Source organism: Pecten maximus, unplaced genomic scaffold, assembly GCF_902652985.1.
Source record: "Pecten maximus unplaced genomic scaffold, xPecMax1.1, whole genome shotgun sequence".
In the NCBI taxonomy this organism is placed as follows: Eukaryota; Metazoa; Mollusca; class Bivalvia; order Pectinida; family Pectinidae; genus Pecten; species Pecten maximus.
In genome coordinates, this window is record NW_022982838.1 from 29,259 (window position 1) to 53,523 (window position 24,265).

The window sequence follows — 24,265 nt, forward strand, 5'->3', positions numbered from 1 at the left end:
TCAAATACAGATACAGTAGATATCCAGACACACAATCATAAGTTATCTACAGATACAGTAGATATCCAGACACACAATCGTAAGTTATCTACAGATACAGTAGATATCCTGACACACAATCATAAGTTATCTACAGATACAGTAGATATCCTGACAGACAATCGTAAGTTATATACAGATACAGTAGATATCCTGACACACAATCGTAAGTTATATACAGATACAGTAGATATCCTGACAGACAATCATAAGTTATCTACAGATACAGTAGATATCCAGACACACAATCGTAAGTTATCTACAGATACAGTAGATATCCTGACAGACAATCATAAGTTATATACAGATACGGTAGATATCCAGACACACAATCGTAAGTTATCTACAGATACATTAGATATCCTGACAGACAATCATAAGTTATATACAGATACAGTAGATATCCTGACAGACAATCGTAAGTTATCTACAGATACGGTAGATATCCTGACAGACAATCATAAGTTATATACAGATAAGATGGATATTCTGACAGATATTCGTAAGTTATATACAGATACAGTAGATATCCTGACAGACACTCATAAGAAATCTTGAGATACAGCGGATATTCTGACAAAGGAGCATACTTAGTGATTAACATGTCAAATCATCAAAGTTCAACCTGCTCTAAAGACACATTTTTGATAAGTACATCATGTGATGGTAGTAGTGTGATCTGCGATATCTTGTTTATTCAGCTTTGAAAATATTTTCTGTAGCAAATATGTACAAATAAAGCATTATCATGATAAATTACTGAATTTTGTTTTCATTTCAGGTATCTTTGAGTGCACGTTTGAATTGGAAAATGATACAGCTTGTTGGCTTATGCAAAGTGATAGTGATGACTGGGATTGGACGAGATATTATGTGAGATTATTGGAGTTACAGATGATAACCAGCATGTAGTTATACATCTGATACTTACTCCAAACCTTTTTCAGGTTATTTATACCCTCCAAATAGTTACAGGAGGTAGTAATGTGTGCAGACCAACCATGATTTAAGCTTGTGTACAAGGTATCTCCTGAACCCCTCAACAGATTTAGTTCATATTCACACCATAGCATCTCAGGTCTCCGCTAGATTAGATTTTGGTGGTTATCGGTCAAGGTCAAAGGTCACACTTGACCAATTTTGAAATAATAATGTTTTCTTAATGTTGGGGATGGGGGTATATCTATATGAGCCTTTGCTCACAATGCAGTTGGTTTTATTTTACAATGTTTAATATTTGATTTTGGACTGTGTTTTTTAGTTATAGTGTGTTTTGGTTTTATTTTACAGTGTTTAACATTTGATTTTGGACTGTGTTATTTAGTTATCGTGTGTTTTGGTTTTATTTTAGTGTTTTACTTTTGATGTTTTAGATATCAACACCATCCATTGGCACTGGTCCACAAGCTGCCTATGAAGGAGACTGGTACTTTTACTATGAAACAAGTTTTGATGTTTTTGAAAATGACAGTGCTGTTTTGCACACAGGGCCTGTCTCTATAGGTAAGCCATAACCCTACTTAAGTATTAAAAACCCTGTCCACCAATCAGCCGTCGCTGTTAGCGTACCAATCGGCCTTCGCTGTCAGCGTACCAATCGGCCTTCGCTGTCAGCGTACCAATCGGCCGTCGCTGTCAGCGTACCAATCGGCCGTCGCTGTCAGCGTACCAATCGGCCGTCGCTGTCAGCGTACCAATCGGCCGTCGCTGTCAGCGTACCAATCGGCCGTCGCTGTCAGCATCAACATTTCTGTTAAACTCTGAATTTGTCATTAAGTACACATACCCTATTATAATGGCACCTTGAATATACTTGTATCTATATAACCATCCCAACACACATTTTAGATTCAGAATTTTAACAAAAAGTTACTATTAATTGGCCCATGTTATAGCTTTCTATTTAGCTTGGGGTTGAGTTTATTTCCTTACAAAGTAATTGGGTGTCATAAATATGAATAGCAAACTTCAGCTGTTGAAATTTAATATGGCTTCCTCTAGGTCATTTATTAGGTCACCTTAAGGGACCTACTGGATCACATTTGTCTGGCATTGTGAGGTACGTGCCATTCATTACATTTTCAAATTCTTCTCAATAACAAAATATCCCAAGGTCATGATATTGGGCCAGTAACATGCTGGGATGAAGGGCTACAAATGGTGCTCAGATCAATGACTTTAATCTAATTTCAAGGTCAAAGAGGTCAAATGTTTTCAAATCTTCAAAGGGCTACAAAGTTCGTTCAAATGAATGACCTTGACCCTCATTGGTTGATAAATATTTTTAGGTCACCTGCTCAACATCCAGCCGTTCGGCATCATTTTTTTCCTTTAAGCAACTTCTTCTCAATAACCAAGATGCCTAGGGACATGACACTGGGCCTGTAGCATGCTAGGGTGAAGGGCTTCCAAGTTTATTAAAATGAATGACCTTGACTTTTATTCAAGGTCACATGGGTCAAATAGGAAAAAACAAAATTTAACAACATCTTCTCAATAACCAAGAGGTCTAGAGACTTGATATTGGGCCTGTAGCATACTGGGATGAAGGGCTAGCAAGTTTGTTGAAATAAATTACCTTTACCTTCATTCAAGGTCACAGGGGTAGAACATGCTAAAATCTTTAAACAATTTCTTCTCAATAACCAAGAGGCCTAGAGACTTGATATTGGGTCTGTAGCATGTTTGAGTGAAGGCCTACCAAGTTTGTTAAAATGAATTACCTTGATTTTCAAGGTCACTAAGGTCAAATAGCCTAAAATCTTCAAACAACTTCTTCTCAATAACCAAGAGGCCTACGGACTTTATATTAGGCCTATGGCATACTGGGGTAAAGATCGAGCTACCAAGTTGGTCTAAATATATAACCTACATTTAAGGTCACAGGGGTCAAATAGGTTTAAATATTCAAACAACTTCTTCTCAATAAGAAAGAGGCCTAGGGACTTGATATTGGGCTTGTAACATGCTGGGTTAAAGCGCTACTAAGTTTGTTCAAATGACCTAGACCTTCATTCAAGGTCACAAAGGTCAACTAGGCTTAACAATGATTTCTCAATAGCAAAGAGACCTGATATTTGGCCAATTGTATACTGGAATGAACGACTAGAAATTTTATTGACTACTCTTTTATTTGAATAAAGTGGATATCAGCATAGTATCTTCAGAAATGACCTAAATCGAATTCAAAGTTGCTGTAGAACCAGGTGAGCCCATTTGGCCTCTTGTGTTATAACATATTGAAGTAAAATTGATCAGATTTAAACAAGGAGTAAAGTTACCTGTGGTTAAGGTCAGCCAAAGAGATAAAAAGACACGTGCACTGGGACATGGATATAGGTACAGTCTGATATCTTTTAGGAGACAAATATTTTTTTATGACATTCTGAAGCCAAGTTGGCTGAAAGTCGAATGAGCAAAGATTGAAATCATAGGGTCAAAGGTCAGTGTCAAATTTATATCTATTAACTGATAAACAATTTGTTATGACATTAGGAAGCAAAGTTGGTCTTAAATAAACAAGTACTCTACTGGCCAAAGTTCAAGGTCACTTGGTCAAAGGTCTTGGTCATTTTTTTTTAACATTTTGCTTTTACATCAAGCTAGAGATCCAAGAGGCCTAGGGCCATAATATTGGAATAGAAGCATGCTGGGATGGAGGGCTATCAAGTGTCTTGAAGTGAACTAATATCAAGGTCAAAAGGGTGTAAATGTTTTGAAATATTTCATGTCTTCTCAAAAACCAAGAAGCCAAGGGTTATGACATAATTCAGTTAGCTTACTCAAAGGAATGACTACAAAATATATTCAAATGAACAAACCTTTATCTACTTTTATGTGTCAAGTTTAAACGAAAAACATCTATCAGTACACTCAAGAACTCAGGTGACCGATAAGGCCCATGGGCCTCTTGTTTTTTTAATATGTGTCGTAAATTCAAAGAAATTTTCCAGATATACCTTTGACAAAATAATGGTATATGTTGTTAATAGACATTGTCATGTAACATTCTGTGTTTGATTTAAGTGTGACGTTTGGGTGACTCTCCCTTGTCACCTTCATCAGACAAAAGGATTTGATATTTTGTCTGATGAAGATGACTGTGTAGTCATTTAAATGTCACTCTCAAACCTAAACCAGTTGTTACACGGAAGTCTTTTTATGCTTACCAACCTGAAGATCATGTTTCATTACATCTAAACCTGCCATGGACAAGATGTTACCAGTGGTATATTGCAATGCTATTTGTATAAGTTGATGGAATTGTCTTTTGTAGAGAATTCAAGCTGTCTGTACTTCTATAATCACATGTACGGCGAAACCATGGGCAGTCTGACGATTTATTCAGAGGTGAACAACTCAAGGACTGAACTGTGGAGGAGATCTGGCAGCCATGGGGAAACGTGGTACATCATAAGTGTCGACATTCCACCTGGCAACCAAGATGTGAGTTCCTATATATAGTTAGTTATTGGTTTTACCGCCTACATCACTCCGCCTATTGCAAGGTTTCGTCTCACCGACTATAGTCAGTGTTCTGTCGGCCTTAGTTACTGGTATACGGCCTACATCACTCCACCTATTGCTGTTTTCGTCTCACCGACTATAGTCAGTGTCTGTCGCCTTAGTTAGTTACTGGTTTACCGCCTACATCACTCAACCTATTGCTAGGTTTTGTTTCACCGACTATAGTCAGTGTTCTGTCGGCTATAGTTATACCCCCGCAATAAAGTTAGGGGGGTATGCTGGAATCAGGTTGTCTGTCCGTCCGTCCTTCCATCTGTCTGTAGACACATATTGTCCGGACAATTCCTCCTAAACCGATGGGTCGATTCCAATGAAACTTCACACAAATATAGAGGACCATGTGTAGATGTGCATGCCACTTTCTTTTTCTCAAAATTATGGTTGCTATGGCAACTGGTCACTGAATTCTCTTTATTGTGAACAACACATATTTCAGACATTCTGAATTTCTGAAATATCGGCAAGCACGGGTTACCTTAGTTAGCCTCTAATTAACAGTTCCAATTCACCATTGACTCATGCAGATTGCAGGGGTATTAGTCAGCCATTCTGGCAACAGTTCTAGTAGGTTACTGGTTTACCGCCTACATCACTCCACCTATTAATAGTTTCGTCTCACCAACTATAGTTAGTGTTCTGTCAGCCTTAGTTAGTTACTGGTTTACCGCCTACATTACTCCACCTATTAATAGTTTTGTCTCACTGACTATAGTCAATGTTCTGTCGGCTATAGTTAAAATTAGTTACTGGTTTACCGCCTACATCTCTCCACCTATTAATAGTTTCGTCTCACCGACTATAGTCAGTGTTCTGTTGGCTTTATTTAGTTACTGGTTTACCGCCTACATCACTCCACCTATTAATAGATTCGTCTCATCGACTATAGTCAGTGTTCTGTCGTCCTTAGTTACTTACTGGTTTACCGCCTACATCACTCCACCTATTAATAGTTTCGTCTCACCGACTATAGTCAGTGTTCTGTTGGCTTTATTTAGTTACTGGTTTACCGCCTACATCACTCCACCTATTAATAGTTTCGTCTCACCGACTATAGTCAATGTTCTGTCGGCCTTAGTTAGTTACTGGTTTACCGCCTACATCACTCCACCTATTGCTAGGTTTCGTCTCACCAACTATAGTCAGTGTTCTGTCGGCCTTAGTTAGTTACTGGTTTACCGCCTACATCATTCTACCTATTAGTAGTTTCGTCTCACCGACTATAGTCAGTGTTCTGTCGGCCATAGTTAGTTACTGGTTTACCGCCTACATCATTCCACCTATTAATAGTTTCGTCTCACCGACTATAGTCAGTGTTCTGTCGGCCATAGTTAGTTACTGGTTTACCGCCTACATCATTCCACCTATTGCTAGTTTCGTCTCACCGACTATAGTCAGTGTTCTGTCAGCCATAGTTAGTTACTGGTTTACCGCCTACATCATTCCACCTATTGCTAGTTTCGTCTCACCGACTATAGTCAGTGTTCTGTCGGCCATAGTTAGTTACTGGTTTACCGCCTACATCATTCCACCTATTAATAGTTTCGTCTCACCGACTATAGTCAGTGTTCTGTCGGCCATAGTTAGTTACTGGTTTACCGCCTACATCATTCCACCTATTAAAAGTTTCGTCTCACCGACTATAGTCAGTGTTCTGTCGGTCTTATATCACTCAACCTATCACTAGGTTTTAAGTCGGCCTAAGTCAGTTACTGGTTTACAGCCAGCATCACTCAACCTATCGCTAGGTTTTAAGTCGGCCTAAGTCAGTTACTGGTTTACCGCCTACATGACTTATTTCTAGGGCTTATTGACTGACTATAGTCAGTGTTGTGTGAGTTTTTACATCAATTGAATGCATGTGACTGAATTAACTTGGAATAGAATATGCATTAAGAGTTCATCCTCAATTTTGACTTTCCATGGCAACAGATTTGTTTCCCTCAACATATTTTTTTAAACTTGATTAATTCATACCATAGTATAGATCAAAGCTACACATAATAGTCAAAAGTTATAAGAATGTTTTAGAGATTTTGCTTTTTTGAGAAAATGCTATAGGATGATATTATAGTAGACAATGTATAGGTTTATAATATCGGTCAGAATGGTAATGTTACCTAACTGTTAAATAACTACATTATGCTCAGATTAGTGTCAGAATATGGTTATCATTGATTAATGGGTCAACGGTCACACACCAAAAATTATGATGCATAGAAGTGCAATGTGTGCTTCTTAGAATATATGTGTGATTATATCATGCTGGCAAATAGAAATAGGATTTTTTTTATGAATAATATAAAAATGTTTGGAACACAATTTTTACGATAAGGGAGTACATATCATTTTAAATTAATAACATATCCTGACAACTTTTCAACAGATTTGGTTAATATAGAATATGAATGTAGAGAGGGTCATTTTATATCTTTCAGCTGCTTTCTAGTTTAGGAACTAACACAATATCTAAATAAAAATACTTAAAGAGTTCAGTTGTTTGCTGAATTTTGATATGAAAATCGCAATGACATACAAATCCTTAATTTTAAATTCTTTAAAAAATCATCTTGCTCACTGAGAGGACATCCTACCAGTAGTTAGCTTTGTGATTTGATGTCACTTTGTTTGTTTTCCACAGATCGTCATGGAAGCTTTGGATGGAGAAGGCTATAGAAGTGATATAGCCATTGACTCTGTTGTACTTATAGATGGAGAGTGTCCACGAGGTACGGATTGGTTAATGTAGATGTAATGGGATGGAGTAATGAAAAATACCCTGCTTACGCTGGGCCTCAAATTGGCAACTTCAGTAGCTCTCCGAGTTGATGTCCTACTTCTAGGCTAAAGGGAAATTCCAACAAGCCTGAGCTTGTAAGATGGCCTGTAGGTCTCTCTACTTTTTATCCTACTCCCTCCTTCACAAAGTTTTTGCCCCTGAAGACAACAACAGTCTTTACACATGGAGTGGTCAATGGTGCGAGTCTGTAATAGGAAGGAGAAAGAAATATATATTGTGCCTGCATGCACTGGAGTTAATCTAGACCTATTCAAGTATTTCTCAAATGCTATTGAATAAAAAGATACCACACACACACTGTATTCCCTGCAAAACAAAAACAAAAAAAACAAAAAATCCCCAAACTGAGAACATTTCAATAAACAATTTCAGATCATGTTTTTGGACTATCTTGGACTATCTAATGCTCTCCTAGTCCTGGCTGTTGAATCAATTTAGAGGCATGTGCTCTCTGCACTGACCGTTCTAATTGAAAATTAGCCCATATGAAAATGAGCTGTATTTCAAATTCAAGGATTGATTCTTGATAACTCTGGAAGATATAAACCCAAAATATCTTGTTTTCCAGAACCTGTAAAGAACAAGACTAGCCAAGACATCCAGGAATATCGTCTTGTTGGTGGTGACACCACGAGTTTTGGCAGATTAGAAATAGCAACAAACAATTATTCCTTCCAGGCAATTTGTATCTCGGGCTGGACAGACGCTAACTCCGAAGTGATGTGTCGTCAACTTGGATTTGGGTGAGAAATATATCACCTTAAAATGGCCACTTGGCCTGAAAACATTTATAAAACACAACTACCTTTATGATTATACCCCCCGTAGTGAAGTTAGGGGCGGTATACTGGAATCTGCCCGTCCGTCTGTCTGTCCATCCGTCGTCCCATAATCTTGTCCGGACAATTCCTATTAAAGTACTATCTGCATCCTGACTTTATTTTTGCGATAATGCACTTTTCCAAATGGCCCGCCCACTTCTGATTGGTTGAGGCTTGTCCGGACAAGTACTACTAAGTACAAAACGGATTTTAACCATACTGCATGAAGTCAGGCTCAATTAAAATAAACACAAGTCAATTAACAATGTTATCAGTGTTAAATATTTGTTACCGAACCGATGTACAATTGCAGTATTGGATGGTGTATAATCATGTATATTTATAAATTGGAGCTGGTTTTGGATCGATTGGTGTCTTAATATTGTCATTCATAAAATGTTATAACTGACTAGATTAGATATGATTACACTCACCAATAGCCAACTCAAATATAGACGCCCACGGGGGTATTAGTTATCCCTTGGGATACACCTCTAGTTTTACCTTTTTAGGTCACCTGAGACGAAGTTTCAGTTGACCTATTGTGATAGCCTTTTGTGTGGTCAAATATGCTAAAATCTTTAAATGACTTTTTCTTGATAACCAAAAAGCCCAATAAACCAATATTAAGGCTCTTGCATGCTGTGATGAAGGGCTACCAAGTTCGCCCAAATGGATGACTTTGACCTTCATGCAAGGTCACAGGGGCCAAATATGCTAAAATATAAACTCAGGTGAATGTTAAGGCCCATGGGCCTCTTGTTTGAATAATAATAAAAACTTCACAGTGTCTGGTACAGATATAGAAAAATAATGAAACTTGAAACAAAATAAAGGCCTTCTGGGGTAGAAAAATTATTTATAAAGCATCTGAATATTTGAGATGGAATCGCTTATGCTTTACAAATTGGAGTGTTTCCAGTTTCTTTATTTTTTAACCAACCATGGTGGGCTATTCAAATCACCTGCTTCTGTGGTCCCTCCATCCCTCCGCAAACAATTCTTGTTATCGATATTTCTCAGAAAGAACTGAAAGGAAGCGTTCTCAAATTCCATATGTAAGTTCCCCTTGGTGCCTAATTGTGCATATTGCATTTAAGGACAGATTGGAAAACAACATGCCAACAGGTGGCAATCTTGGATTTCGACAATTGAAGTTTGTATCGCAATATCTCAGAAAGAACAAAAGGGATCTTTCTCATATTTTATGTGCATGTTTTCTTTGGTCCCTAGTTAAGCATATTAAATTTTGGGACTGATCGAAAAACAACATGGCGACAGGTGGCCATCTTAGATTTTGACAATTGAAGTTTGTTATCACTATTTCTCTGGAAAATTTTGAAGGGATCTGTCTCATATTTCATATGTAGGTTCCCCTTGGTCCGTAGTTGTCTGTATTGGATTTTGGAACCGATCAGAAAACAACATGGTCAACAGGTGGCCATCTTGGAATTTGACAATTGCAGGTTGCTCCTGCTACATGTATATCATGTAATATAAAGTTATTAAATGTTTTGAAAGAAGAGTGATAGAAGTGAGAAGAAGAGAAAAGATCAGTCTTTCATTTGACTGATATGGATCATTCAATGGTCTGGGATTTCTTATTACAAACATATATACATGTATGAAACGCATGCCTCATGTCACAAACTCACTATGTGACTATCACTACAGAACAGTTATTTGTTATGACACCACAACCTGCAAGTTTTGTGTAACTGATGAATGTAGATTATCATTATATACACTAAATTTAGCTTTTTTATTGTTACTAAGACCATGTAGCTATTGGTAGATTATTAGCTGTAGTTTAAGCATACAATATATGTATGTACTACATTCAAATTGATATGTTAGGTATTTTTTGGTTTAATGATAATTTTTTTCATATTTGATTGCAGCCCCCATGGCATAAATGCACGTACTTACACATTCGGAGAGTACGGAAGAATTAGATCTACGATAAATGAATTTGTGATCAACTCATTTTCCTGCAATGGCACAGAGAAGATGCTTTCAGAGTGTAACATCACAAATTCTGTTTGCTCCGCTTCCAACCAAGTTGCCATAGCATGTTCAAACACTGGTAATATTTGTTCGCTTCATTACATAAGGATAGATTTAATTTAATCTAACAAATTAGTTAAATTAGATAACTGGGATTAGATAACCTGCAATTCACAATCAGTTTATTGGTAGAAAGCACATTCAGGAGGATAGATGGATTGTTGATAGATGGCGGTAGAATAATGTATCCTTTTCTGGTTCAAATTTGATTTACTCTGATTTAAACTATTATTAATAAATTAGCACCATATTGCTTATAAAACTTGATATCTGATGATGAATAACATCAATGTGAGCTAGCAACAGAGACTAAGATCACATAATCAGACATCATTATGCTTTGTGTCATGCAGTTCATTTTAAATCAATCATATAATATGCATGTTAACTTAAACAATTTCTGTGACAGCTTGTTTCGCTGGTGAGAAAGCATGCATCTCCCCAATGACTTCAATAATACCTGATGATGCCACCTGTATCATGGAAGAGAAATGGTGTGATGGTGTTATAGACTGTCCCAATGTTGAGGATGAGAACTACTGTGGTAATTATTTTTGTTATTTCCCCTGATCTACATTGGATATTAAGTTGTTATCTCCCCTAATCTACTATGTTTATTATTTTGTTATCTCCCCTGATCTATTGTGGTAATTATGTTGTTATCTCCCCTGATCTATTGTGGATATTATGTTATCTCCCCTGATATACAGTGGTAATGTTGTTATCTCCCCTGATATACAGTGGTAATGTTGTTATCTCCCCTGATCTACAGTGGTAATTATGTTATCCCCCTGATCTATTACGGTAATTATGTTGTAACCTCCCCTGATCTATTATGGTAATTATGTTGTTATCTCCCCTAATCTACTATGTTTATTATTTTGTTATCTCCCCTAATCTATTATGGTAATTATGTTGTAACCTCCCCTAATCTATTATGGTAATTATGTTGTTATCTCCCCTGATCTATTTTGGTAATTATGTTGTTATCTCCCCTGATCTATTATGGTTATTATGTTGTAACCTTCCCTGATCTATTATGGTAATTATGTTGTTATCTCCCCTGATCTACATTGGAAATTGTTGTTATCTCCCCTGGTCTACAGTGGTAATTATGTTGTTATCTCCCCTGATCTACTGTGGATATTATGTTTGTTATCTCCCCTGATCTACTGTGGTAATTATGTTGTTATCTCCCCTGATCTACTGTGGTAGTTATGTTGTTATCTCCCCTGATCTACTGTGGTAGTTATGTTGTTATCTCCCCTGATCTACTGTGGTAGTTATGTTGTTATCTCCCCTGATCTACTGTGGTAATTATGTTGTTATCTCCCCTGATCTACTGTGGTAGTTATGTTGTTATCTCCCCTGATCTACACTGGTAATTCTGATGTTATCTCCCCTGATCTACACTGGTAATTCTGATGTTACCCCCCTGATCTACTGTGGTTATTATGTTTGTTATATTTCCTGATTTGCTGTGGTTATTTTGTTGTTATCTCCCCTGATCTACTGTGATAGTTATGTTATCTCCCCTGATCTGCTGTGGTAATTATGTTGATATCTCCCCTGATCTAGTGTGGCAATTATGTTGTTATCTCCCCTGATCTACTGTGGTAATTATGTTGTTATCTCCCCTGATCTAGTGTGGCAATTATGTTGTTATCTCCCCTGATCTACTGTGGTAATTATGTTGTTATCTCCCCTGATCTACTGTGGTAATTATGTTATCTCCCCTGATCTAGTGTAGTAGTTATGTTATCTCCCCTGATCTACTGTGGTAATTATGTTGTTATCTCCCCTGATCTACTGTGGTAATTATGTTGTTATCTCCCCTGATCTACTGTGGTAATTATGTTATCTCCCCTGATCTACTGTGGTAATTATGTTATCTCCCCTGATCTAGTGTGGCAATTATGTTATCTCCCCTGATCTAGTGTGGCAATTATGTTATCTCCCCTGATCTAGTGTGGCAATTATGTTATCTCCCCTGATCTACAGTGGCAATTATGTTATTTCCCCTGATCTACTGTGGTTATTATGTTGTTATCTCCCCTGATCTACAGTGGCAATTATGTTATCTCCCCTGATCTAGTGTGGCAATTATGTTATCTCCCCTGATCTACAGTGGCAATTATGTTATCTCCCCTGATCTACTGTGGTTATTATGTTGTTATCTCCCCTGATCTACTGTGGTAATTATGTTATCTCCCCTGATCTAGTGTGGCAATTATGTTATCTCCCCTGATCTACAGTGGCAATTATGTTATCTCCCCTGATCTACTGTGGTAATTATGTTATCTCCCCTGATCTAGTGTAGTAGTTATGTTATCTCCCCTGATCTACTGTGGTAATTATGTTGTTATCTCCCCTGATCTACTGTGGTAATTATGTTGTTATCTCCCCTGATCTACTGTGGTAATTATGTTATCTCCCCTGATCTACTGTGGTAATTATGTTATCTCCCCTGATCTAGTGTGGCAATTATGTTATCTCCCCTGATCTAGTGTGGCAATTATGTTATCTCCCCTGATCTAGTGTGGCAATTATGTTATCTCCCCTGATCTACAGTGGCAATTATGTTATTTCCCCTGATCTACTGTGGTTATTATGTTGTTATCTCCCCTGATCTACAGTGGCAATTATGTTATCTCCCCTGATCTAGTGTGGCAATTATGTTATCTCCCCTGATCTACAGTGGCAATTATGTTATCTCCCCTGATCTACTGTGGTTATTATGTTGTTATCTCCCCTGATCTACTGTGGTAATTATGTTATCTCCCCTGATCTAGTGTGGCAATTATGTTATCTCCCCTGATCTACAGTGGCAATTATGTTATCTCCCCTGATCTACTGTGGTTATTATGTTGTTATCTCCCCTGATCTACAGTGGTAATTATGTTATTTCCCCTGATCTACTGTGGTAATTGTTTGTTATTTCCCCTGATCTACTGTGGTAATTGTTTGTTATTTCCCCTGATCTACTGTGGTAATTGTTTGTTATTTCCCCTAATTTACTATGGTAATTATGGTGTTATTTCCCCTGATCTACTGTGGTTATTATGTTTGTTATTTCACAAGATTTACTAATAATGGTGATAATGTTGTGTTCTCCTCTGATTTACTATGGTAAGTGTGTTGTTATCTGCACTTGTTACTGTTTTGTAATTATGTTGTTATTTTCCAATACAATTTTGTTGTAATCTTGCTTATTTATAGTATGCGTGAAATGTTTTCTCACTTTGTAGGTCATCTGAGACAAAGTCACAGTCTCAGGTAACCTTAATAAATGGCCTTTTGTCCATCGTCATGTGTCATCTGTTGTCCATCATGTGTTTGTAAACAATATGTATTTTTGACTTCCTTTTAGAAATACGCTGAAGAAATTTCATTGCAATTTTGCTGAAACCTTCAATAATCAAAGGGGCCTGAGGGACGGGCCAAAAGGGGTCAAATTGACTGAAATCTCAAAAAAAAAATCTTTTAAAGACGCAAATAAGGCAGAAAAAATTAAATATTCTTGGTAGATGGAAGAGTCTAAAGGTGGTTTACCAAAATTGTGAATATCATTTCCCTTGGGGCTCATATTTCCCTCTTGAGAAGTGGAAAAGTTAACTATAGTTTTTATAGAGAAATAACATTTTTGAGCATGATTTGTTAAATTGCTACTGGTACTAATACAAACTTGGTTAGAATTACAATTGTATCATTATGGGACGGAAGTTTAATGGTATGCATATGTTGGTTGTGACTGACCCCCAGGGGCTGATGGGCAGAACTGTTCAGGCCCATGAGCCTCTTATTTTACATTTGATTTTATACATTTATATTTACAAATATTATATAACACCCAACAACAATTTACATCTGCAAAGGCTTTGTTGAGAATGAAAATGACTCAAATAATTGGTTTGACTATGAAGAGAATTTAATGCATTAAAAATGTACCACATATCATAATACATGTACATGGGAATCTGTTTCTACCAGACAATACAAACATGTTGAGGACTCTGTTTCTACCAGACAATACAAACATCTCAAGGACTCTGTTTCTGCCAAACGCTACAAAAATGTCAAGAATTCTTCCTCTTCAAGACAATGCCAAACAAATAATAAATATTTATGACTCTATACACCTGTTTGTTAATTGTAGCCAACTGCAGCAGTGACCAGTATGAGTGTGACCACCATAGGTGTGTACCTTTATCTCAGCGCTGTGATGGTACCAACGATTGCGGAGATTGGTCCGATGAACACTTTTGCAGTCAGTAGATTGTTCATTTTTCTTTTCATACTGATTAATTCACAAACTTTTTAAAATAAATGCTATATTGAAATTTACAACAGTGGACTCTGTCTAAACCGGACACCCTTTGGGACCACATAATAAAGCAGGTTTATAGAGTGTTCCAGATTGTAGAGATTCTGCTTCTATATCATTGTTGAATGCAAAAAAAAAAAATATTAGATAAAGATATATTATAAAGAAGTGTATAGGGATAATAGATATGAAATTATGGGATATGACGTAGGTTATTGCCTGATGCTTTGTCAAAAACAACTTTGGTAGAAACTTAAAGGATAGAAAGCACCCAGTATAAATATTCATATGTGTATAAGTATTCATGCCTACACTTGTATATAAACTATATAATAGATATATATCATGTTTTGTTTTTTATGAGATAGACAAATTTTAAATAGATGTAGACACAATAATATACATTCTGTGTCGTTAAATATCTATTGTTTTCTATCTCAGTCCGGGTTAATGAGGATTACACAGTAGAGGCTGATCACCATGGAGATTGGAGCAACATTTGCTCACCTGGTAACGACGAAATCCTGGCAGGATATCTATGTGCCCTTGCCACTGCAGGGTAAGTTTAGTTCCTGTTAACTGTTCTTTTGTAAACATAATCGTATCAAAGGTCAGATGGGGTTGTTGTAATTGCCTTTGTCTATGTGGCAGTTCCCTTGTTTCCATTTTCTCAAAATATCTTGAGCCAATTCCTCTCTTATCTATTATACCCCCTATAATCTTCGAAGTTTTAGTTCATTTCTTCTTCCCAGAAAGGAGGGTGTGGGTGGTATTAATTAGCAATCTTGGAATTGCTATACAGGTCTGTAGGTACCTCAAAGTTCAAGGTCTCTGTTACTATCAATTGAAAATTAGTTCGAAACAATATAAAGACTCCTTTAAGCTGATTCCTTCAAATGTTACTTTTCCCAGAAAGTATTCTCATCAGATTGATTGACATGCCTGTTGGTGAAGATACTATAAAAGAATATTGCTGCACGTTGTTAGTAGATTTATCTATCTACGTTCTTACATATAATTACTGTTCTGGATTATTTTGCCAGATACTGTTTTAAATCATGATAATTGATGATGATGGGGTATTCAAATTGCTCTTCATCCCTGGTCCAATATTTGTCCATCCGTCTGTAAACAATAATTGTTATTGCTATTTCTTGAGAAATACTGGAAGCAGTTTTCTCCAACTTCATAGCTTCCCTTGGTCCCAAGTTGTGTCCATTTGGTTTTGAGTCTGATCAAAAACCAAAATGGCCAACCATCAAATATCTTTAATTTCGACATTTGAAGTTAAGTGTTATCACTATTTCTTGAGAAGTACAGGGAGGATTTGTCACAAGCTTCATGTGTAGGTTGATTCTTCCTTAGTTGTGTCAGGTGTCCGGTGTCCGGTCTGATCCAGAAACTAAAATGACTGACAGTGGAAGTTTAGTATTGCTATTTCTGATTCACAGAAAGTTCTTCATGGATCTCTCTTTGATTTCATAAAATTATGTAGGTTCTCGTTGTTATGAAATAATTGAAGTAGAGAAAAGATCTGTCTTACATAGAACCCATCCCCCTGGGATATGTTGTTAATGTACAACACAAGCTGAATCACATATACAAGCTGAATCACATCAACATGTATCCCTGAGATCGGTTTTGCTTTGTGATACCTTGTTTATTTGATATTGATTGTGAATTAGGAAGATATTTATTGATTTATGTTGACAGGTCATTTCTATCGTTCCCAACTTCTACAATTAGCAGTAACAGCACAGTAACTGTTACTTACAAGACGGACAATCAGGGTGTCATCCGTAGTCACAGCATACAACCTACCTCAGGGTAAGCTCCTCGTCTGATCACTGTACTATAATAAAAATCACTGTACAATAATACATGATAATCATACAACCTATGACTGGGTAAGCTCGGGCTCGTCTAATCGCTGTACAATAATAAAAATCACTGTACGATAATACATGATAATCATACAACCTATGACCGGGTAAGCTCGGGCTCGTCTAATCGCTGTACAATAATAAAAATAACTGTACAATAATACATGATAATCATACAACCTATGACCGGGTAAGCTCGGGCTCGTCTAATCGCTGTACAATAATAAAAATCACTGTACGATAATACATAATAATCATACGTCTCATACAACCTACAACAAGGTAAGCTCCTCATCTAATCACTGTACGATAATCCATTATAATTATACGTCTCATACAACCTACAAGGTAAGCTCCTCGACTAATCACTGTATGATAATATATTATAATTATACGTCTCATACAACCTACAAGGTAAGCTCCTCGACTAATCACTGTACGATAATCCATTATAATTATACGTCTCATACAACCTACAACAAGGTAAGCTCCTCGTCTAATCACTGTACGATAATATATTATAATTATACGTCTCATACAACCTACAACAAGGTAAGCTCCTCGTCTAATCACTGTACGATAATCCATTATAATTATATGTCTCATACAACCTACAACAAGGTAAGCTCCTCGTCTAATCACTGTACGATAATCCATTATAATTATACGTCTCGTACAGCCTACAACAAGGTAATTAGCTCCTCGCTTGATCACTGTACAATAATACATTATAATCATTATCCGTTAAGCAATTGACATATCAAAAATTGAATTATTTGATGACTTTAAATGAATACCATATCTAAGTAACATGTATTTGAATGATGTGGGAATACAAAAAATCATGACTCTCAGGTGGGAAGGTCAAAAGTATAAATTGACCATGGCTGTCATTTGAGAATGTCAATTTTTTTCCTTTTTTTTTATCCCCGCCCAATGAAGTTGCTCAAGTTTGATTATAGGCATATTCCACACCTATTAATGAGGCTGCTGATTGGCTGATTGCTTTCTGCACAATATCTTTTGAAGGAATGATCAAATTTTGATGAAACTTGCTTGGTAGACTTATTACCTTAACCCCTCGCTCAAGTTTTTATTATCGGAGACTTATTACCTTAACCCCTCACTCAAGTTTTTATTATCGGAGACTTATTACCTAAATACCTCGCTCAAGTTTTTATTATCAGCATATGCCACGCATATTTAATGAGGCTGCTGTAATCTGATTAGCTGATAGCTTTCCGCACCATATCTTTTAAAGGAATGATTAGAGTTGATGAATAATCGCTTGGTAGACTTGTTACTGATTATGTTGATGACTGAACACAAATACACGTAATGATTCTAAATGTTTTGTGATGTGTTTGATGTTTTTTATGCATGTTGCCCACTTTAATTTCATGTAATACAATATTGCATGGGCAGGGGATCTTGATGACTATGTCCTTGTTTTTTCAGTGCCTGTGTTGTATTGAAACTTGAGTGTCAACCACAAGGTAAACATTTTATATGAGTGTGTTATTAATCCTCAGAGTTAGACTTTAGTAACTTTATAGATAAGCAAAATGTACAAGCATTAGTAGAGGGTGTATTAGAAATCATCAAATATATGTATTTATTACATTTTACCAGTGAAATATCAAAAAATAATCTTTCCATAAAAGCGTAGTAATCTGGGTTAATTTGATGGGACTTTTATCAAATAATTATATTTTGAGAATATAATGGCAACTTACAGATTACATATCTAAGTCAAACAATTGATTGAAATTTTTTTTTTTATCAGTTTTTATATTTTTATGGATTTTTTGCACTTTGGACTATGATTTGTCACGTAGGATTGTCTAGACATGAAAGCTGTATATACAAACATCAAAATAGGCCTAGTTAGCATACAGGGAAGGTTTTTCATCGAAAAAAATATATAATTAACAGAATATGTAACAGTGTTTTCAGTAATACCAAATGTATTTCACTCATGTGGATATTATTTAATTTAAATATACATGGTGTTACTGAAAACACTGTTAGATATCCTCTATGGATTTTGTAGCAAGACAGTGATTGGAAATATATTCCATCTTGGATTTCGGTAGTTAGGGTTTATTATCACTATTTCCTGAAAAGTAAAGGAGTGATATTTCTTAAACTTCACAATATAGATTCCCCTTGGTCCCTAGTTTGTTGTGTCCATTAGATTCCGATTTTAAATGGGAAAACAAAATGGCCCATAGATAGCCGTCATAGCTTTTGAGAATTGAAGTTTGAAGTCTGGGTGGAGTTCAAAACCCAAGTGGGGCAATTACCTTGTACTGACTATAGGTCAGTTGTATTCTCCGGGAACTCCGCTTTCCTCCACCTCCAAAACCAGACACAACCTTAAATGACCCTAGCTGTTAATAGGACGTTAAACATAAACAAACAAATAAATAGTCCCTAGTTGTGCCCACTTAGTTTGTTATCAGATCAGAAAAACCAAATGGCTGATAGGCAGCCATCTTATTTTTAATTATTTAAGTTTAATGTCTCTATTTCTCAGAAAGTTTTTCTTAGATCTTTTTTTAGATATCATATGAAGGTTTCCCTTGTCAGATTATTTAGAGGAAAACAGGAAAGAAGAGAAAAGTAGAGCAAAGATCAATCTTCTATGTAGAACCAATAAAGAACATTTAATGGTCGATGCCAAGATCCCTCTAAGATATATCTTGTTTAAACAAGACTGATCAGTCCAGATATGAAGTGATAATCGGTCAATATCTAAAAATATTTTAAAAACATGTATGTATGTACGTTTTCATTACATAGTTCATAGTTCTTTATTTAGCCTTGAGCTTTTCAGCTCATCTGCAAAAAACACAAAAAGTTATAAATTTAATTCATTACATAGTTCATAGTTCTTTATTTAGCCTTGAGCTTTTCAGCTCATCTGCAAAAAACACAAAAAGTTATAAATTTAATCCTCATGGCATTCAATATTTTTGCTCTCAGAAAAAAAGTGCTGTTATATCTTCCATATTTATACATAGGATATTGAATGGTTTCCTGTTTAATATAACATATATATATGTAATTCTCGAGTAGGACAGAATATTGACGAGTGACAAATATTGAAATATTCTGTCATACAAGTGAAATATATATGTTAAACTCAACGGGAAACTTTTCAATTTTCTTTTTATTGTATTTTATATGCTTTAAAACAAAATTAAAAACATTGAAAAATTAATTATGTAAAAATATGCAGCAATCAGTAACATAATTCATGACGTCATCTCTTTGTGACATTACTCCACGTCAACTTGACGGCGCCATTTTGAAAGGACTGATCAACGGAATTTAAGCATGTTCTGCTGTTATCGAGAATCTGTGCTAGAAAAGCTTACGACAAATGAGTATTTTGTCAAAAACTCGTCGAATATTTCAGAAATACAGCAAAATAACCCATTTATCTATCTTCACTTTATTTGGAAAAATCGGCAAGTTTCAATGAGATGAATACAAAGGTTCTAAATGCTTATAAATACAGTAGTTGTGTATTTTTTTTAACATGTCTATACATCTATATGTCTTCTCTGTTTTAGAATGTGGTAGATCAGCTCTATCATTGGATAGGGTTATCGGTGGGTATGATGTTCCTAATGGCTGGTTTCCTGCAATGGCCGCATTGGTGAGAAACGTTTCAAGTGGATCGCACATGTGTGGAGCCTCCATAATCAGTCCAACTACAGCGGCCACGGCTGCCCACTGTGTAGAGTACGTATAAGGGAACACTATATTCAGTTGTAATACCACGATTTTCTTGTGACCTATAGTATATGGATTAAAAATCGTAATTATATGCCCGCCATGAAATGGAGGGCATATAGTATTACGGTACCCATGCCCATTCCAACCTGTCGCGTTGAATTGCGTCCCGTCCCGTCCCGATGCAATGTAACTAGCTTATCTCAGGAACTACTGATGCAGTCCTCACCACACTCTCTTTCAGGGTGTCAAGTGGCAGTGGGGGCTTTTGATATGTTTAACAGACATTTTCTAGTTTTTTTTTATCTAGCTGATCTCACTCAGAGTATCTCACTAGAATGTTTATCCCCCGACCATCACACTGCTAATTCTTTACTGCAGTATATCCCCCACCATCACACTGCTAATTCTTTACTGGAGTATATCCCCCACCATCACACCACTAATTCTTTACTGGAGTATATCCCCCACCATCACACTGCTAATTCTTTACTGGAGTATATCCCCGACCATCACACCACTAATTCTTTACTGGAGTATATCCCCCGACCATCACACTGCTAATTCTTTACTTGAGTATATCCCCCGACCATTACACTGCTAATTCTTTACTGGAGTATATCCCCCACCATCACACCACTAATTCTTTACTAGAGTATATCCCCCACCATCACACTGCTAATTCTTTACTTGAGTATATCCCCCACCATCACACCACTAATTCTTTACTGGAGTATATCCCCCACCATCACACCACTAATTCTTTACTGGAGTATATCCCCCACCATCACACCACTAATTCTTTACTGGAGTATATCCCCCACCATCACACCACTAATTCTTTACTGGAGTATATCCCCCGACCATCACACCACTAATTCTTTACTGGAGTATATCCCCCGACCATCACACTGCTAATTCTTTACTGGAGTATATCCCCGACCATCACACTGCTAATTCTTTACTGGAGTATATCCCCCACCATCACACCACTAATTCTTTACTGGAGTATATCCCCCACCATCACACTGCTAATTCTTTACTGGAGTATATCCCCCACCATCACACCACTAATTCTTTACTGGAGTATATCCCCCACCATTACACTGCTAATTCTTTACTGGAGTATATCCCCCACTATCACACTGCTAATTCTTTACTGGAGTATATCCCCCACTATCACACTGCTAATTCTTTACTGGAGTATATCCCCACCATCACACCACTAATTCTTTACTGGAGTATATCCCCACCATCACACTGCTAATTCTTTACTGGAGTATATCCCCCACCATCACACCACTAATTCTTTACTGGAGTATATCCCCCACCATCACACCACTAATTCTTTACTGGAGTATATCCCCCACCATCACACCACTAATTCTTTACTGGAGTATATCCCCCACCATCACACCACTAATTCTTTACTGGAGTATATCCCCCACCATCACACCACTAATTCTTTACTGGAGTATATCCCCCACCATCACACCACTAATTCTTTACTGGAGTATATCCCCCACCATCACACCACTAATTCTTTACTGGAGTATATCCCCCACCATCACACCACCATCACACCACTAATTCTTTACTGGAGTATATCCCCCGACCATCACACCACTAATTCTTTACTGGAGTATATCCCCCACCATCACACCACTAATTCTTTACTGGAGTATATCCCCCCACCATCACACTGCTAATTCTTTACTGGAGTATATCCCCCACCATCACACTGATAATTCTTTACTGGAGTATATCCCCCACCATCACACTGCTAATTCTTTACTGGAGTATATCCCCCACCATCACACCACTAATTCTTTACTGGAGTATATCCCCCACCATTACACTGCTAATTCTTTACTGGAGTATATCCCCCACTATCACACTGCTAATTCTTTACTGGAGTATATCCCCACCATCACACCACTAATTCTTTACTGGAGTATATCCCCACCATCACACTGCTAATTCTTTACTGGAGTATATCCCCCACCATCACACCACTAATTCTTTACTGGAGTATATCCCCCACCATCACACTGCTAATTCTTTACTGGAGTATATCCCCCACCATCACACCACTAATTCTTTACTGGAGTATATCCCCCACCATCACACCACTAATTCTTTACTGGAGTATATCCCCCACCATCACACCACTAATTCTTTACTGGAGTATATCCCCACCATCACACTGCTAATTCTTTACTGGAGTATATCCCCGACCATCACACTGCTAATTCTTAACTGGAGTATATCCCCCCACCATCACACTGCTAATTCTTTACTGGAGTATGATCCCCGACCATCACACTGCTAATTCTTAACTGGAGTATATCCCCCCACCATCACACTGCTAATTCTTTACTGGAGTATATCCCCGACCATCACACTGCTAATTCTTAACTGGAGTATATCCCCCCACCATCACACCACTAATTCTTTACTGGAGTATATCCCCCACCATTACACTGCTAATTCTTTACTGGAGTATATCCCCCCACCATCACACCACTAATTCTTTACTGGAGTATATCCCCCACCATCACACCCACTAATTCTTTTTACTGGAGTATATCCCCCACCATCACACTGCTAATTCTTTACTGGAGTATATCCCCCACCATCACACTGCTAATTCTTTACTGGAGTATATCCCCACCATCACACTGCTAATTCTTAACTGGAGTATATCCCCGACCATCACACCACTAATTCTTTACTGGAGTATATCCCCCGCCATTACACTGCTAATTCTTTACTGGAGTATATCCCCACCATCACACTGCTAATTCTTTACTGGAGTATATCCCCGACCATCACACTGCTAATTCTTTACTGGAGTATATCCCCCCACCATCACACCACTTATTCTTTACTGGAGTATATCCCCCACCATCACACTGCTAATTCTTTACTGGAGTATATCCCCGACCATCACACTGCTAATTCTTAACTGGAGTATATCCCCCCACCATCACACCACTAATTCTTTACTGGAGTATATCCCCCACCATCACACCACTAATTCTTTACTGGAGTATATCCCCCACCATCACACTGCTAATTCTTTACTGGAGTATATCCCCCACCATCACACTGCTAATTCTTTACTGGAGTATATCCCCACCATCACACTGCTAATTCTTAACTGGAGTATATCCCCGACCATCACACCACTAATTCTTTACTGGAGTATATCCCCCGCCATTACACTGCTAATTCTTTACTGGAGTATATCCCCACCATCACACTGCTAATTCTTTACTGGAGTATATCCCCGACCATCACACTGCTAATTCTTTACTGGAGTATATCCCCCCACCATCACACCACTTATTCTTTACTGGAGTATATCCCCCACCATTACACCACTAATTCTTTACTGGAGTATATCCCCAACCATCACACAACTAATTCTTTACTGGAGTATATCCCCCACCATCACACTGCTGAATCTTGTCTGGAGTATATCCCCGACCATCACACAACTAATTCTTTACTGGAGTATATCCCCCCACCATCACACTGCTAATTCTTTACTGGAGTATATCCCCCACCATCACACCACTAATTCTTTACTGGAGTATATCACCACCATCACACTGCTAATTCTTTACTGGAGTAATATATCCCCACCATCACACTGCTAATTCTTTACTGGAGTATATCCCCACCATCACACCACTAATTCTTTACTGGAGAATATCCCCCACCATCACACCACTAATTCTTTACAGGAGTATATCCCCCACTATCACACTGCTAATTCTTTACTGGAGTATATCCCCCACCATCACACCACTAATTCTTTACTGAAGTATATCCCCCACCATCACACCACTAATTTTTTACTGGAGTATATCCCCCACCATCACACCACTAATTCTTTACTGGAGTATATCCCCGACCATCACACCACTAATTCTTTACTGGAGTATATCCCCTACCATCACACTGATAATTCTTTACTGGAGTATATCCCCCACCATCACACTGCTAATTCTTTACTGGAGTATATTCCCCACAATCACACCACTAATTCTTTACT

The 24,265-nt window shown here is 37.3% G+C and overlaps 2 protein-coding genes across 2 annotated transcripts in view; both read left to right on the plus strand.

Moving 5' to 3' along the window:
• LOC117321025 (MAM and LDL-receptor class A domain-containing protein 2-like) overlaps positions 1-597 on the plus strand; it is a gene marked incomplete at its 5' end in the record, with an annotated part of 29,132 nt that extends 28,535 nt beyond the window's left edge. The window contains one exon of the mRNA XM_033875504.1: positions 536-597. Coding sequence (XP_033731395.1) covers positions 536-597 — 62 coding nt within the window. The remainder of the gene's footprint in view (positions 1-535) is intronic.
• A 229-nt stretch (positions 598-826) lies between these two features.
• The window catches only part of LOC117321027 (atrial natriuretic peptide-converting enzyme-like), a 47,559-nt gene continuing 24,120 nt past the window's right edge, over positions 827-24,265 (plus strand). The window contains exons 1-12 of the mRNA XM_033875507.1: positions 827-912; positions 1,413-1,542; positions 4,316-4,485; positions 7,205-7,292; positions 7,932-8,106; positions 10,086-10,270; positions 10,661-10,795; positions 14,408-14,518; positions 15,017-15,134; positions 16,289-16,402; positions 17,917-17,954; positions 20,040-20,211. Of these exons, the coding sequence (XP_033731398.1) occupies positions 871-912; positions 1,413-1,542; positions 4,316-4,485; positions 7,205-7,292; positions 7,932-8,106; positions 10,086-10,270; positions 10,661-10,795; positions 14,408-14,518; positions 15,017-15,134; positions 16,289-16,402; positions 17,917-17,954; positions 20,040-20,211 (1,478 nt within the window). The 5' untranslated portion in view covers positions 827-870. The remainder of the gene's footprint in view (positions 913-1,412; positions 1,543-4,315; positions 4,486-7,204; positions 7,293-7,931; positions 8,107-10,085; positions 10,271-10,660; positions 10,796-14,407; positions 14,519-15,016; positions 15,135-16,288; positions 16,403-17,916; positions 17,955-20,039; positions 20,212-24,265) is intronic.